At 39.1% G+C, this 13340-nt stretch overlaps 2 protein-coding genes across 2 annotated transcripts in view; one reads left to right on the plus strand and one right to left on the minus strand.

Annotated features, from left to right (window-relative positions):
- Nucleotides 1-99: 99 nt before the first annotated feature.
- LOC133516316 (ras-related protein Rap-1b) lies at nt 100-2513 on the plus strand. The gene has a single exon (XM_061849193.1). It carries the CDS (start codon nt 285-287, stop codon nt 843-845), a length of 561 nt encoding a protein of 186 aa, XP_061705177.1. The 5' UTR covers nt 100-284; the 3' UTR covers nt 846-2513.
- Nucleotides 2514-2658: 145 nt separating this feature from the next.
- LOC133516318 (rootletin) overlaps nt 2659-13340 on the minus strand; it is a 68984-nt gene continuing 58302 nt past the window's right edge. Inside the window, exons 33-39 of the mRNA XM_061849196.1 lie at nt 12622-12766; nt 12098-12215; nt 11161-11287; nt 10736-10893; nt 9620-9790; nt 8034-8168; nt 2659-7050 (exon numbers count right to left, since the gene is read on the minus strand). Of these exons, the coding sequence (XP_061705180.1) occupies nt 6943-7050; nt 8034-8168; nt 9620-9790; nt 10736-10893; nt 11161-11287; nt 12098-12215; nt 12622-12766 (962 nt within the window). The 3' untranslated portion in view covers nt 2659-6942. The remainder of the gene's footprint in view (nt 7051-8033; nt 8169-9619; nt 9791-10735; nt 10894-11160; nt 11288-12097; nt 12216-12621; nt 12767-13340) is intronic.

A 13340-nucleotide genomic window follows, 5' to 3' on the forward strand; every position in this document is an offset into this window, starting at 1 on the left:
AAAAAGGTCAGTGTGAGAACATATAAAAATTATAAATTTCGGGTACTTCTAATAAATTTTGTTTGTAGTCGATGAATGTATGACATATAATTATTTATCTATGGTATACGTTTCGAAGTGGCAACATCGATATAGTGTGTGAGCCATCGCCCTGTTAACGGTGTCATGGCGGTTTGAGTTGTTGAAATCTTTTTTTTTTGCAATAACTTCCAAGTTTATGTGCTTTATAACGAACTGAATATTGATTACGATCAATAAAATCACGCGACCCAAAATAGAAAATAATGCGCGAATACAAAATAGTAGTGTTAGGTAGCGGAGGCGTGGGAAAGTCCGCCCTCACAGTACAGTTCGTACAAGGCATCTTCGTGGAGAAATACGATCCCACAATCGAGGACAGCTATCGGAAACAAGTGGAGGTCGATGGGCAACAGTGCATGCTCGAAATCCTTGACACGGCGGGAACGGAACAGTTCACGGCGATGCGGGATTTGTACATGAAGAACGGGCAGGGATTCGTGTTAGTATACTCTATCACGGCACAATCGACGTTCAACGACCTGCAGGACCTGCGGGAACAGATCCTCCGAGTGAAGGACAAGGACGACGTGCCCATGGTGCTGGTCGGCAACAAGTGCGACCTGGAGGCCGAACGAGTCGTGGGCAAGGAGCAAGGACACAACCTCTCGCGCCAGTTCCAATCATGCGCCTTTATGGAGACCTCCGCGAAAGCCAAGATCAACGTGAACGACGTGTTCTATGACCTAGTACGACAAATCAACAAGAAATCTCCTGGCCCACCGGGGAAGACCACTAAGAAATCTGTTAAGTGTACTCTCTTGTAAGGCTTGGGTCCCTGGAGCCTCCGACGCAACTAGGTATAAAACATTTAATAATTTGAAAGACTTCTCGAACCTAAATTTGGCTCTTGTGGTTCCGAAAGTTAACTAAGCTGGGTGGGTCGAGTGTTGTTACTTGGTTGCCTATAGCATTTTAAATGTGCATTTGTTGAGCTATAACATGACCAGTGCTATAGCGCGAGTGAAAAATGCACAGAATAACGCAAAATTAATACAAACTCCTATCCTGTAAATGTGTAGTTACACTTTTTGATCTATGTAAATTAGGACAAGTATTCAAATAGATTCTGTGTGTTTCACTCTAGAAAATTCCAATCGTAATGTGTGGATGCTGATAGGTTCAGAAGTTAACAAATTTAGTGCTGTTATTCCATTAACCAGTGCGCTGATCAAGCTGCTAGGGAGTGCAGGCTGGTGACAATCTGTTACAATAATATCCCACCACAATTTATACAAGGATTACTGTTAAGGAGGAAGAAGTTCTTAAGCATGATTCCTTTTCAGTAGGTTTATCCATTGAATATTTTGAGTCTTTGTTCTCCTGATTATACATTAATCTTACCATGTACATGGTTTTTATAAAATAATTATTTAACAATAGAATTCAACATGCACTCCTCAGCAATTTGAATGTATAATCTCAATTTGGTCAAGATTCTTTCATAGAATAGAATGAATTTTGTCAAATTTAGTATGCTTTAAACTTGTGAATCATGCTATGTGCAGACAGTCTAGTCTCGTCAATTACAATGAACAGGAAAAGCTACAAAGGCCTGTATTTGCCATAAGATAAACACTCAAGGGCATTCACATTGTAATATAGTACAGGCACATGTTTTGTTATTTAATTATGAGTTTGGTAGACTTGTGGGCATAAGTGTAAATGGATTAACATCTTAATAGCAATAATAAGTGCCACATATTAGTGAAAATTGGTCATAAGTATGCCTCACTGTCTGGACCTAGCATATAGTATAACATAATTTCTAGAATATTGTTCTAATAGTACTGAGTAAAATAACAAATGGAGCCTGACTTCTGAACGGCTAGGTGATGTGAGCCAGGCTATGAGGGGCTGGGACAGCCCACGGGCCTGAACCAGTGTGTAATGTTTAAATAATTAAGGATACATTAAATTTTTCAGATATATTATTGTCTTGTTATATAATTCAAATGTATCGAAGGAAAAGTTGAAGTGACCATGCAGAGTTGGTGACTGGAACAAATATTAGTGAGCCTTAGTGAGCATGTGGCCCCGCCATGCTGCCAGATCTATAACCCCTTGCTCTAGGAAATTGAACTCTAAAATTAATCGTTATGGAAGATGGGATAAAGTTTTATGATTACCAGCTCATTTAAATGTAATTACCGACCTATGTTTTGCTTCTATGGAACTTTGTTAAACATACTAATTATAGGTGTTCAAATATTGTTACGGAATTAGATGTTTCCTCCATTCTCATTTCTTTACATTTAAGGTTACTGCACAAGGATATTGGTAATGACTTCGATCTGAGTTGAATTATATTTTTTATATATATTGTGCAAATTAAGAACTTGTATATTTTTATCTTTTCAATCAATAATCAACTTGTACAATAACTATTAATTTCTTTTTTTGCAAATTTATCAATAAAACCAATTTTAAATTTATGCCTTGGCTTGTTCTCTGTCGGAGGCGAAATCCCCTCGCGCCCCCGCGCCCTCGCCGCGGTGACTCACGCCCGCAGCTCCCGTCACCAATCAAACGACACTTGGCTCGGAATTTTAATGGAATTTAATTGAATGAAACAACCAATTACCATCTACAACTATATTTATTAATCGGTGTAAATTTTTTATAAAACGTGTCCCACATTGTACAACGAAATCAAAATGTAGGTACAAATTGCTGATTAGTAAAAACAATGGCAGTGATGTGGCGGGCATATGTCGACATTCTAGTAACATAAGAATTGACACAGTCCAGTGGAAATGAACACAGTATGCTAACTTAATCTAGGTACCTACTCGATAACTATGCAATCTAATCTATTATGCAAATAAGTGTCAGATTACAAGTTACATTACATGACAGTTCTGTGTGGCGCGCCCCATGGAGTGAAACAAGGTCTAACGCTTAGACCGAGTGCACTCCGGGGCACGCGGCTCTTTCAAAACAAGGTCTTAAATGCAACATTTTGAAGAATAAAATTGGACATCAAAAGCTCGTGGATTCGCCTTAACCTACAATTGCGTTAGTAATATGTATTGCTTTATTTTAATCAAGGCACAGGAGCCGGGTCGCCGGCGTGTCGTGTTTATCTGTCGCTTAGCAGGCAATGGGGTCATCCACATCCTGGCGCGACGCTTTTATTTGTTATTGAAAGTTAACGAGTTCATTAACTGCATTGGTCAGCGAAAAACGGGGCGACGCATAATGGACGTGCGGTTATCAGTGCTGGTAATTTACTGCATGATAATGCTCGTGAATCGTGAAATTACAGAGATAGTGTTGCGCGCTGTGAGTAGGCAGGACGGGGACGTACCTACGGACGAGGAAATTTATTAATATCGCAAATATAATATCACCTATCATACTTGAAGTGAGTGAGATAAAATTTATGGATTCCCTATGTTTGTATGCTTAGATAATCGTAATTTTAATAGGGCGAAAATTTACAGGATTATTCGACTTGGAATCTTCTGACTTTCACAAAAAGTTGTTTTTTAAATGGACACGTCACAGTTACAACTTTCAATAATTTATTTAAATTCTAGGGTTTTTGGATTGGGAGAGGATAAACGTAATAAAAAATTGTAGAATGTGGACGAACCCATTGGTCACAACAAGTATTCAAGGAAAACCGCTACTTTGCCACGCCTACTAAACTGACGCAAAATATTAGTAATAATCAACAAGTATCGTCATTACTTAGTTTATAATAAATCACAAACACGACAAGCAATTTCTATGACCTAAGCCCTCGTCATTGTTCCCTTACAACGAAACATTTTTATTTTCAGATAAATTTATTTATGTTGCGTCTAGACATTTTATTGTGCAATTAGATTAAAACTGATTCCCTAGACACTACAAGTTGTTCACCAAGTCAGGGTGGAAAACATTTCAGGCATACATCATGACTAGATTTTTTTCTAATGTGCATAATAAATATATAGTCAAGATATACTGTAAAATACATAAGAAGGCACTTAGCCCAAGTATTTGGCAATCCTAGCGTAGATAGATGAAGATTAGGTAGGCAAGGAATAGGCTAATGTCCTGTAGCAACTAAAATAATTTCGTACCTAGCATATATTACAATACGCTAAAAAAACGTTTGGAATGCATAGCCCATTTTACAGTTAATCGTTTTGAAGATTCTAAAAATGTTTACTTCGTAATTATAACAGACCCGAACATTTCAAAAATGCGTACCAAATACCATGATTAAACGATGAGTCACTAAGCAAACAAAATGATTTCCGTCTACTTCCGGCTGACCTTCAATGAGTCAGGGGTTCAAGTCATCAGTCGGTCAAGAATTGAATCACACGTTTTATCGCACAATTCGACGTCACTTTACTAACCGTGCAAGTTTCCACTTACAATAGTTTTGTTTTGACCACACAATAAAAAACGAAAAAGGTATTTAAATAATTTTGAATTGAACTTCATATAAGCAATGTCACAAAAATCATATTCACAGAAATCGGCATTAGGTAGGTAGAACGAGGCCGAAGCCGGTCTACTTTATGCGGCAACTTCGTATCTAAAAATGGTCAGAACCACATCATTAAATAGATCGTTTTCCATCATCAGACTAAAGTATATTGAACTACATTAAATCTTTCTACAAGCAGTTTGGGTAGATTAATATACCCAAAGATATTGTCCTATGATATATTTTTAGGGAAACGAAAAATTCGGGCTTCAAATTTCACAGCTGACTAAGATGGCGCTGTACGACTCCGTGCATTATACAGTAACTCTGGCTGTCGAGCTCAATTTTAACAACACAGTTATTACAAACATATGGCGCCTTAAACAGCGCCATCATCTTCAGCTGTCAAATTCTAACTTTACACATCTTATAAAAATCAATAAAAATTTGATATAAAGTTTCTAAATTATACATATTATATACGAGCTTCCTTCTAGATAAAAAAAAATATTTCAGTATAATCTTAAGTACAATTTTAATAAACATTTAGTAAAATAAAATAGTTGTGAACTAAATAACCTTTTAACTTCTAATCACAAGCTAATATATATATATTAGTCATAATAAAGCACGCAGTGTCCAACTTTTGAATAGCTTCTACGTGTATCGATTTAGAATTTAGTTTTCATTTCAATTAGAGTCTTCGTAAGATTCAAAGTAAGTTTTGTACCAACCATAACTGCGAGGGTGAATCAAAGAATTAGAATTGCATATTTACCAATTCTCTACGCATATACTTTTATTTCTGTCCTATTATTTTTAATCTAATGACTCCCGCCATGTCACGCTCATAAACTATTTTGTGCAACAAAAAAAAACTTAGTAAAAAAAAATTGTTAGGTACGTGTCGTGATAAAGTATTATCTAATAAAAAAGTTTACCAGAGATTTATTTTGGGTACTCAGGAGACAGTTGGCACTAATGCTTTACTGTATTCCACGGCTGCTTACTGGATTGCTTAATTTAAGAGGCTGATCTAGCCGTAAAGACGACCCCCGCTCAAGCCGTCCTTCCACCTTGGTTAACGAACAAAACGTTGAAAAATTTTAAACAATGGTTTTAGAAGACAAGTGAATCAGTTTTAAATACTAGCAGACCTATTTCATTTAGTAGTGTGCAAAAAATCTTAACAGTTTTGTGTTTTAAAAGTGTCCGAATAAATAGGTTAAACGAATGTTAATTTTTAATCAAGGTCAACAATTACTTGCGTTTGGGGATTTCAAAGCGAAATCTCAAAATTGTCGATCTGGGCCCTTTTTATCGGCTATCCCTACTCGCCAGACTTAGCTCCGAGTACTTTCCAATTTTTTCCAAAATTATCGGAGCTCATTCATGTAACTAATTTTGATGCGGTCATGCATGTTGTGGAAGCATTTTGCGAGATTAACGAAAAAAAATTGATGAAGAAGACGGAATAATAAAATTATAATAACAGCACATGTAGAGCAAAAACAGGAAATATTTTAGAATAGTAAAAAAAATCCTTTTGATTATGACCCAATTTCGCAAAATTTTGTGATTCATCCTCGTAGGCGTGGAAATGCCGTTTAAGGTACGGCGCTGGCAAATATAGATAGTAAATTATTGGAATTACATCAGAGATTCCTCCAAAAAATTAGTTTATTTTTCTAGACTATTCTACTAGAGCAACAAACCCGTACGTTCGTTACGGTCTCTATATATTATGTGTTAATACTAATGGACCTAATACGCCTCTAGGTACCTATATCTTGGCATTGGCACCAATTTCTTGAGCCAGCAATTATCCCTTTTTCAATGAATCGGTGAGTTACACATCACTCTAATATTAACGTATGCGTCAACAACCTTATTGCACACTTTTATAATGACTAGATAAATCGCTTCATAATACTGTTATTTACTATCTCACTTTCTTATATTTTACATTTGTAAAATATTTGAGTAAATAATTGTTCTTAAATTAAAAGTAAAAACAACTTAATCGTAAACCATGATTATTAACAATGGAAAATATAGGTACGTTTCAATACCGTGTATACATTTTACAAATTAAATTCAAATATAGTAGTAAAGTTCATAATAATACATCCAGTACCACGGAGCATGCGTTATGAAATAAGTATTCGATCGACAGCGTGTCATGAAACTCATGAATCTAAAATCGAAATCGCGATATCGAAACATTTGTTTTCGTACTATAATTTTTTTAAAGGCTTTCTACTGAAAACTTTTATGTAAACTATGTAGTTATTTACCTTGGAACATTCGTCTGTTAGCATAGTGTGTGGACCCCTAGAATCGTTACAACAAATGTTAAGAGATCAGCGAGAGTTGTGGCCAACCTAGAGCAGGATCTCTTAGTGGAATAGGTTGGTGTTAGATTAGCAATGGTCTTATTTGGAGCTGTCGTAACTGTCGTTGAGCGGCGGGAGGCTGTGCGCGAGCGTGCTGTCGAGCTTGCGCGCCTCGTGCTCCAGCGTGTACGAGTCCAGCGCCGGGTCCTGCGGAACAAGTTACAATTGTACAACCCGACCAATGAATTCCTGATACGTAAAACAGTAAGAGTCAGAATGGCGGGTGTACCTAAATAAAAACAAATGAAAAGCATACCATATTTTTGTACCTAATTTGTACTATTTAGTACCTCGTTTAAAAAAATTTGTACCTCACGGTACGTAAAGTTATGATCAAAGAACAGGTCACCCGCCATTACAAATTAGGTACAAAAATATGGTATGGTTTTCATTTAATTTTATTTAGGTACACCCGCGATTCTGACTCTCACGTAAAACATGACCTAGACCTTCCACATATAGTCTGGCAAACCGGCTTTGTCAAAAGAAAAAGCGGTAAATTTGAAAAATGCGTGGAGGACCGATCTACCACACAAATTTCGCGCCTTTTTTTTTATTTACTACGACGGTGGCAATCAAGCATACGGTCCGCCTGATGGTAAGCAGTCTCCGTAGCCTATGTACGCCTGCAACTCCAGAGGAGTTATATGCGCGTTGCCGACCCTGAACCCGCCCCCCTTCGTTGAGTTCTGGCAACCATACTCACCGGCAGGAACACAACACTATGAGTAGGGACTAGTGTTATTTAGCTGCTGTTTTCTGTAAGGTGGAGGTACTTCCCCAGTTGGGCTCTGCTCTAGATCTGGAATGACATCCTCTGGCTGTGCCCTACCACACAAAGCGAGATGACATTCACAATGCCCATACCTCTCTTTTGGACGTAGTTTAAGGCCGTACCCGGGTCCAAAATTTTATTTTAAGGTTATTTCCACTAGTTATTACCAGCGGTAACTACTGGGAAATACATTCCCAGTTCCAGTAGTCTACTGCTAAAGGGTGGGATTTTTTTGTTACCACTAAATCAATACTAAAAATGTATACTTACGTTAATAACCCACAGGGAATACCTTGCCACCGGCTTTATATCCATGACAACAGGGTCGGCATCTGGATATTGGAAAGCAATTTACCTGCGAAACAGTCCGCAGCGAGTCTCCGAGCGCGGAGCGCAGGCGCTGCACGTCGCGCGCGGCGCGGCCGCTGCGCGCCACGTAGCTCTGCCGCCGCCGGATCTCCGCCGACAGCTGGCTGCGCAACTGAGATGCCTGACACAAATAGATTACTAACTTTATTATACAGTATCACTTGAAAGGTCAACGCTTTCACAAGAATTAGGAAGGAATATATTTAAGGTAGTCTTTGAAATTAGTGTGCAAATTAGTACATTACGATATAAATGCGAAAAATATGGAATTAGCGAGTGGGGATAAATTAAAACACGACCGAAGGGAGTGTTTTAAATCGACACGAGTTGCGAATTACCTTTTCGCACATCCCTCCCTTTAAAATTTCGAGATAGTTACGTAATGTGCTAATTATCGCATTTGTGCGGAAAAGCAGCGCGATATGTACTGTAAAGTTTATTATAATTGTTTTAGGCGTCAAACTTGACTGATACAAATTTAAACGTTTTAATTTTGATTAGCTGTGTAATGCATACTAGTATTTTCCTCATCACAGTTAAGCCGAAAACAATAAAATATAAAATTTGTTTGATTATCGGGCCCTGAAACCCTCACAACGCTCAAGATAATATTTTTAGAACATTGGTCAATTTAGAAATGTTTCGCAACCTTCGCTTTTAGTGCACACGCGTATCGAAAACGACGCACAGTATAAGTACCTACGTAACGCGTAGTTTATGGTAGGAAGTATTTAGAACCCTGTTTAAAGGTTTCAGATATTATTTCCTTATTCGAAACAAATATTTTATATTTGTATCGAAGTGTGGCCTATATATTTCCTTAAAATGATGGGCTCCCGTAGGTAACCATAATACGAATTCCTTCGTAAACGCGTCATAGATCAGAGGTGACGTACTTACCCAGTGCATCGGCACTGGGAATTCTATGCCTTATGGTTTTAATGACATAGGTCACGTTTGGATAACTATAAAATAGGCATTATGTTATTTATTAACGTAGCTAGTAGCGTGGTGTGTAAAATCGATAGTAGCTACTTAGGTAAGCTAAACTTCCCGTCGGATCTTCATCACCTCATGGCGTTGGGTATCACCGTTACCGCGAGTCAAACTTTCGTTACCTTATGGATCCATTGGTGCTTGTCTTTTCAAACGCCCGTGCGTTTCTTAATTTCATTTTGGGGCCCCCTTTAAACCAGTAATCCAACTTTAAATTAATTGCGGCGAGCCTCGGCGCTGCAATTGCCATGTTCGCGAAACATTGATTAGACACTCTGTTTCATTTCTGTCCAAAGCGCCCTGTATCTAAGTACAGATGAGAGGGCCTATTCTGGAATAGGACGTCCTTAGAACCAAAGGTCCGCTGCTTTCCAAGGTTTTATCCGCCATCCTCTTCGTAAGTATCTAACGTAAAGATTCCTCTAAATTTACCCCTTCGTCCAAACTTTTTTTTATGCGTTACAAATGACACAGGTTCTAAAGTTTTGCAGACTTTTTCGGAGTAGGACTACGAGTACTACGACGTATTTAAAAGGTAAAATACTCTGGGTGTTGTGCTGGGGTTAGTGAATGTACCTGGTTCTCGAGCCTGATGATCTGCTGCCGGTGACTGGCCTCTCTAGCTTCCAGTAGACGCTCGGCTTGTAGGGCAGCCTGGCGGTAGTGCTCGACATCTTCGCGCCGGCTTGGCGACGCCGTGGACAGGTCACTGAGGTAACGAGTTCGCGCCAGTTTGAGTTCTGCCTCCTAAAACATTATATAAAGTCAAGTAAGTAGTTAAAGCTCAAACCAAGCTCTCGTTTAAGCGCATGTTACGCAAGCACTTTTTCGATAAGCTCTCTGGTTAATTGTCCATCGTAGTCATAGTATTTTTTGCACTGGGTACATAAATTAATATATATGTATGTATATTTGATTATAGTATATTTATGTAAATTTATTACCGTTACTATATATTATTTATCGCTATTTTGCTTGTTTTATGAAGTTTAAATAAAGTCAAGGTTCAGTGGTAAATGTAACTATTAAGACAAGTTTGCAGACTAAAGATTTCTTTGTATTCGGTCACAATAGGTACTAATCATTCAAAGGTTTTTTTAATACTACGTCGGTGGCAATCAGGCATACGGCCCGCCTGATGGTAAGCAGTCTCCGTAGCCTATGTACGCCTGCAACTCCAGAGGAGTTACATGCGCGTTGCCGACCCTAACCCTCCCTCCGCCCCTCGTTAAGCTCTGGCAACCTTACTCAGCGGCAGGAACACAACACTATGAGTAGAGTCTAGTGTTATTTGGCTGCAGTTTTCTGTAAAGTGGAGGTACTTCCCCAGTTGGGCTCTGCTCTAGATCTGGAATGACATCCGCTGTGCTGTGCCCTACCACACAAAGCGAGATAACATTCACAATGCCTATACCTCTCTTTTGGACGTAGTTTAAGGACGTACCCGGGACCAGGATTTAAAACTTGATGGGTATATTACGGCCATCTCACGGCTCTCAGATCAATTCAGGTTTGTCCCATTGCATCATACATACATGTCATTTTGTTATTATTGTAAAATTAAAAGTCGGCTGTATTAAGAGCCGACAAATAGCGTTAAAATATCTAGCGCTTAGATTCGAGTTCTTGTAGCGCATCGAGTCAAGTTGAATCGGGACCTAATTGAAAATATTATTTCTAGCATGGACTCACCTTATCAGCGAGCTCCTTCTCCATGCGCCGAATCTTCATCTTAAGCTCCCTGTTCTCCAGCTCCAACAAGGTTAGGTCGGCACGGAAACTCTTCTCATTGCATCCCGCACTCAGGTTCGAGTCCTTGTAGCGCATCGAGTCTTTAGTAGAATCGGGACCTAAGGTCAGAAAAATATATGGATTTGACACATCCGAAGACTTCAGCTAACCCGTGGCGTACACACGTATGAAATTGTAACAAATATTCCCTTGAAGTTATACAGGAAATTCTCTAGGCTAAAACTCTAAATAAGGTGACAGTGATACGCTACCGTTTTATGGGTTAATCCGACCATGACCTCTAAAACCATTATTAAAACGTCAGAAATAAGGATAAAAATGTGTTTCAAACGCGTAAGTATGAAGTATATGGTACTTATCATTACCGGAGTCCAAATCCGAGTAGTAAACAGTCTTCTCTGTCCTGTCGTGGCTCTTGCTGCGAAGTGCCGAAGTCCTGTTCAGGCGGCGATCTACCTCCACCTTGCGCAGTGTCTCTTGGAGAGCATCGTTCTGAACAGCAAATGATAAGAATAAAGCTTTTTCTATTGCAAGACATTGTAAATGTATTAATAGATTGTAATTTTTATTTAACTACCTATATAAAGCTCAAGAAAAGTAATAAAACCAGGAGAAATAATACGTGTAGTTTTGAATATTGGTATAATTATACATTGTGGTTTCCAAATAAACATACCAAAAGTTCTCGAGGGTGGGGGTTGTGCTGAGGGTGTAGGGGGGGGGGGGGGGTGTTGAAGCCGTTGAAGGTACCTTTTTTCAGGGGATAAGGTATTAAACTACACGAATTATTTCCCCTGATTGCCCATATTCGGGTTAATTTTCTTGACCTAATATGAAAAAGGATATTTCTGAAATCCTATAATTATCATGCATGACGCTGTTATGTTTTACCCTATTAATTGGTTTTCCTGCTATTAAGTGCTAATTATTAGTCGTTTACCACTGCCTACTTTAATTTATGAAATTATTTTAGTTCCATATTCCAGCATATGGACATGATAGAAAAGACATAGCTACTAATGATCATGATGAAATGATCAATGTTTTGTATCTAAATGTAAATCTCGAATTTCAATCTGCCGTATCTCGAAAATTACGTCTTATATTATCTGTTGACAGCCCTGCACAGCCCCATTTGGATTTCTAATCGTGTGAGTGCGCTGCGACAATATCTCGCGCGGGAGACTGCCCTTCCTTTTCTATCCACATTAATTTGAAAGGAATGAGTAGTTTATCTCGCGCGCGGATACTGTCGCGACGCAATTGTGCTAAGCCCACAGTAAACATAAATGTAACGCTTGCCTTAGCCTTCAATTCGTTACGCTCGCGCTGCAGCGCGTGCAGTTCTCGCTCGAGCTCGCTGTCGGCGCTCTCCTTTCCGTCCCAAGTCGTCATACGGAGCTGCGACTCCAAGCCTGACCTGCTCACACAAAATTCACATCATTTTTATTTCGCTGGAGATTGTTAACAAGATTACATTCCCAAAAACTTAAACGACCTTACCTTATCTTAGCCTATGGCGCCTAAACTGCTAAGCGGTCTGGTGCCAACCATAAGGCTGTTGGCGTAGGTAGAATACCGATTAGGGCAGGCTGCGTTACTTCGCTGAATGCTGAGAATTGAGCGAGTCGGCCCTCTAATCACCGATGGTGCAGATGAGCAATTATTTACCATTTATCCTTGTTTATAATACATACCTAATATGGCTTTTATTATACTTGTTTGTAATAGTATACTTTGATGAAAACCAAATGCAAACAAAGCATTTTTAATCGAGAAATACCTGTAAACTCATTTTCTGATAATTTTTCTGATGTGAGTTATACCTTTGCACCTCTACGTTGGCTAGCTGCGTCGTAAGCCTGTGTACTTGATCCTCCAGTGTGCAGTTCAATCTCTTCAGCTCGCCGAGCGCTGACTTCGCGCTTTCCAACTTCTCGCTCAGCACACGTCGCTCGTTCTCGCAATTGGCTGGAACAAATTAAAAAATAAAGTCACGCTAGAATACTGTACTCAGACTGTTACCTGGGTGCTTAGCCAACGTGCCAATCGTTAACTTCACTCTTCCATATTAGTGCGACAGTGACAGTTGCATTTCATTCGCTACGGAGCGTTAACGATTAGCACGATGGCTACGCATCCTGGCTCTATCTTATTTTAAGTTCGGATCACGCTAAATTTTCATACCAAGTGCGACGTGAAGTATGGCGCTCCTATGGGATATATGCAATTTTACTGCCAATTCAGGGCAAACTTAGCGTGGTTGGGAGTCTAGTAGACCTTCAGGTATTTATCCTATTATCGTGTTATATAGAAAAAAATATTTAAGCGGTCTTCACATTGCATTTGGTACCAGAGCGGTGTTTGCATCAGTGTGATAACCGCGTTAAGAAGATGCTAAACCTTGCTCAGCTCGGGTATAACTTGCTTGACGACGTCAATTACCAGGTTATACCCGTAACAGACGCGCAGCAATCATATAAAGAAGCTATAGTACTGTACTGTACTTTAAACAGTGAGAAAAGGCACGAACTGTTTTTAAAAT

This window comes from Cydia pomonella, chromosome 3 (genome assembly GCF_033807575.1).
Source record: "Cydia pomonella isolate Wapato2018A chromosome 3, ilCydPomo1, whole genome shotgun sequence".
NCBI classification, from domain to species: domain Eukaryota; kingdom Metazoa; phylum Arthropoda; class Insecta; order Lepidoptera; family Tortricidae; genus Cydia; species Cydia pomonella.

Bases quoted from the DNA above. Each gene is read 5' to 3' on its own strand.
- LOC133516316 (XM_061849193.1), top strand. From the start codon at position 285: ATGCGCGAATACAAAATAGTAGTGTTAGGTAGCGGAGGCGTGGGAAAG.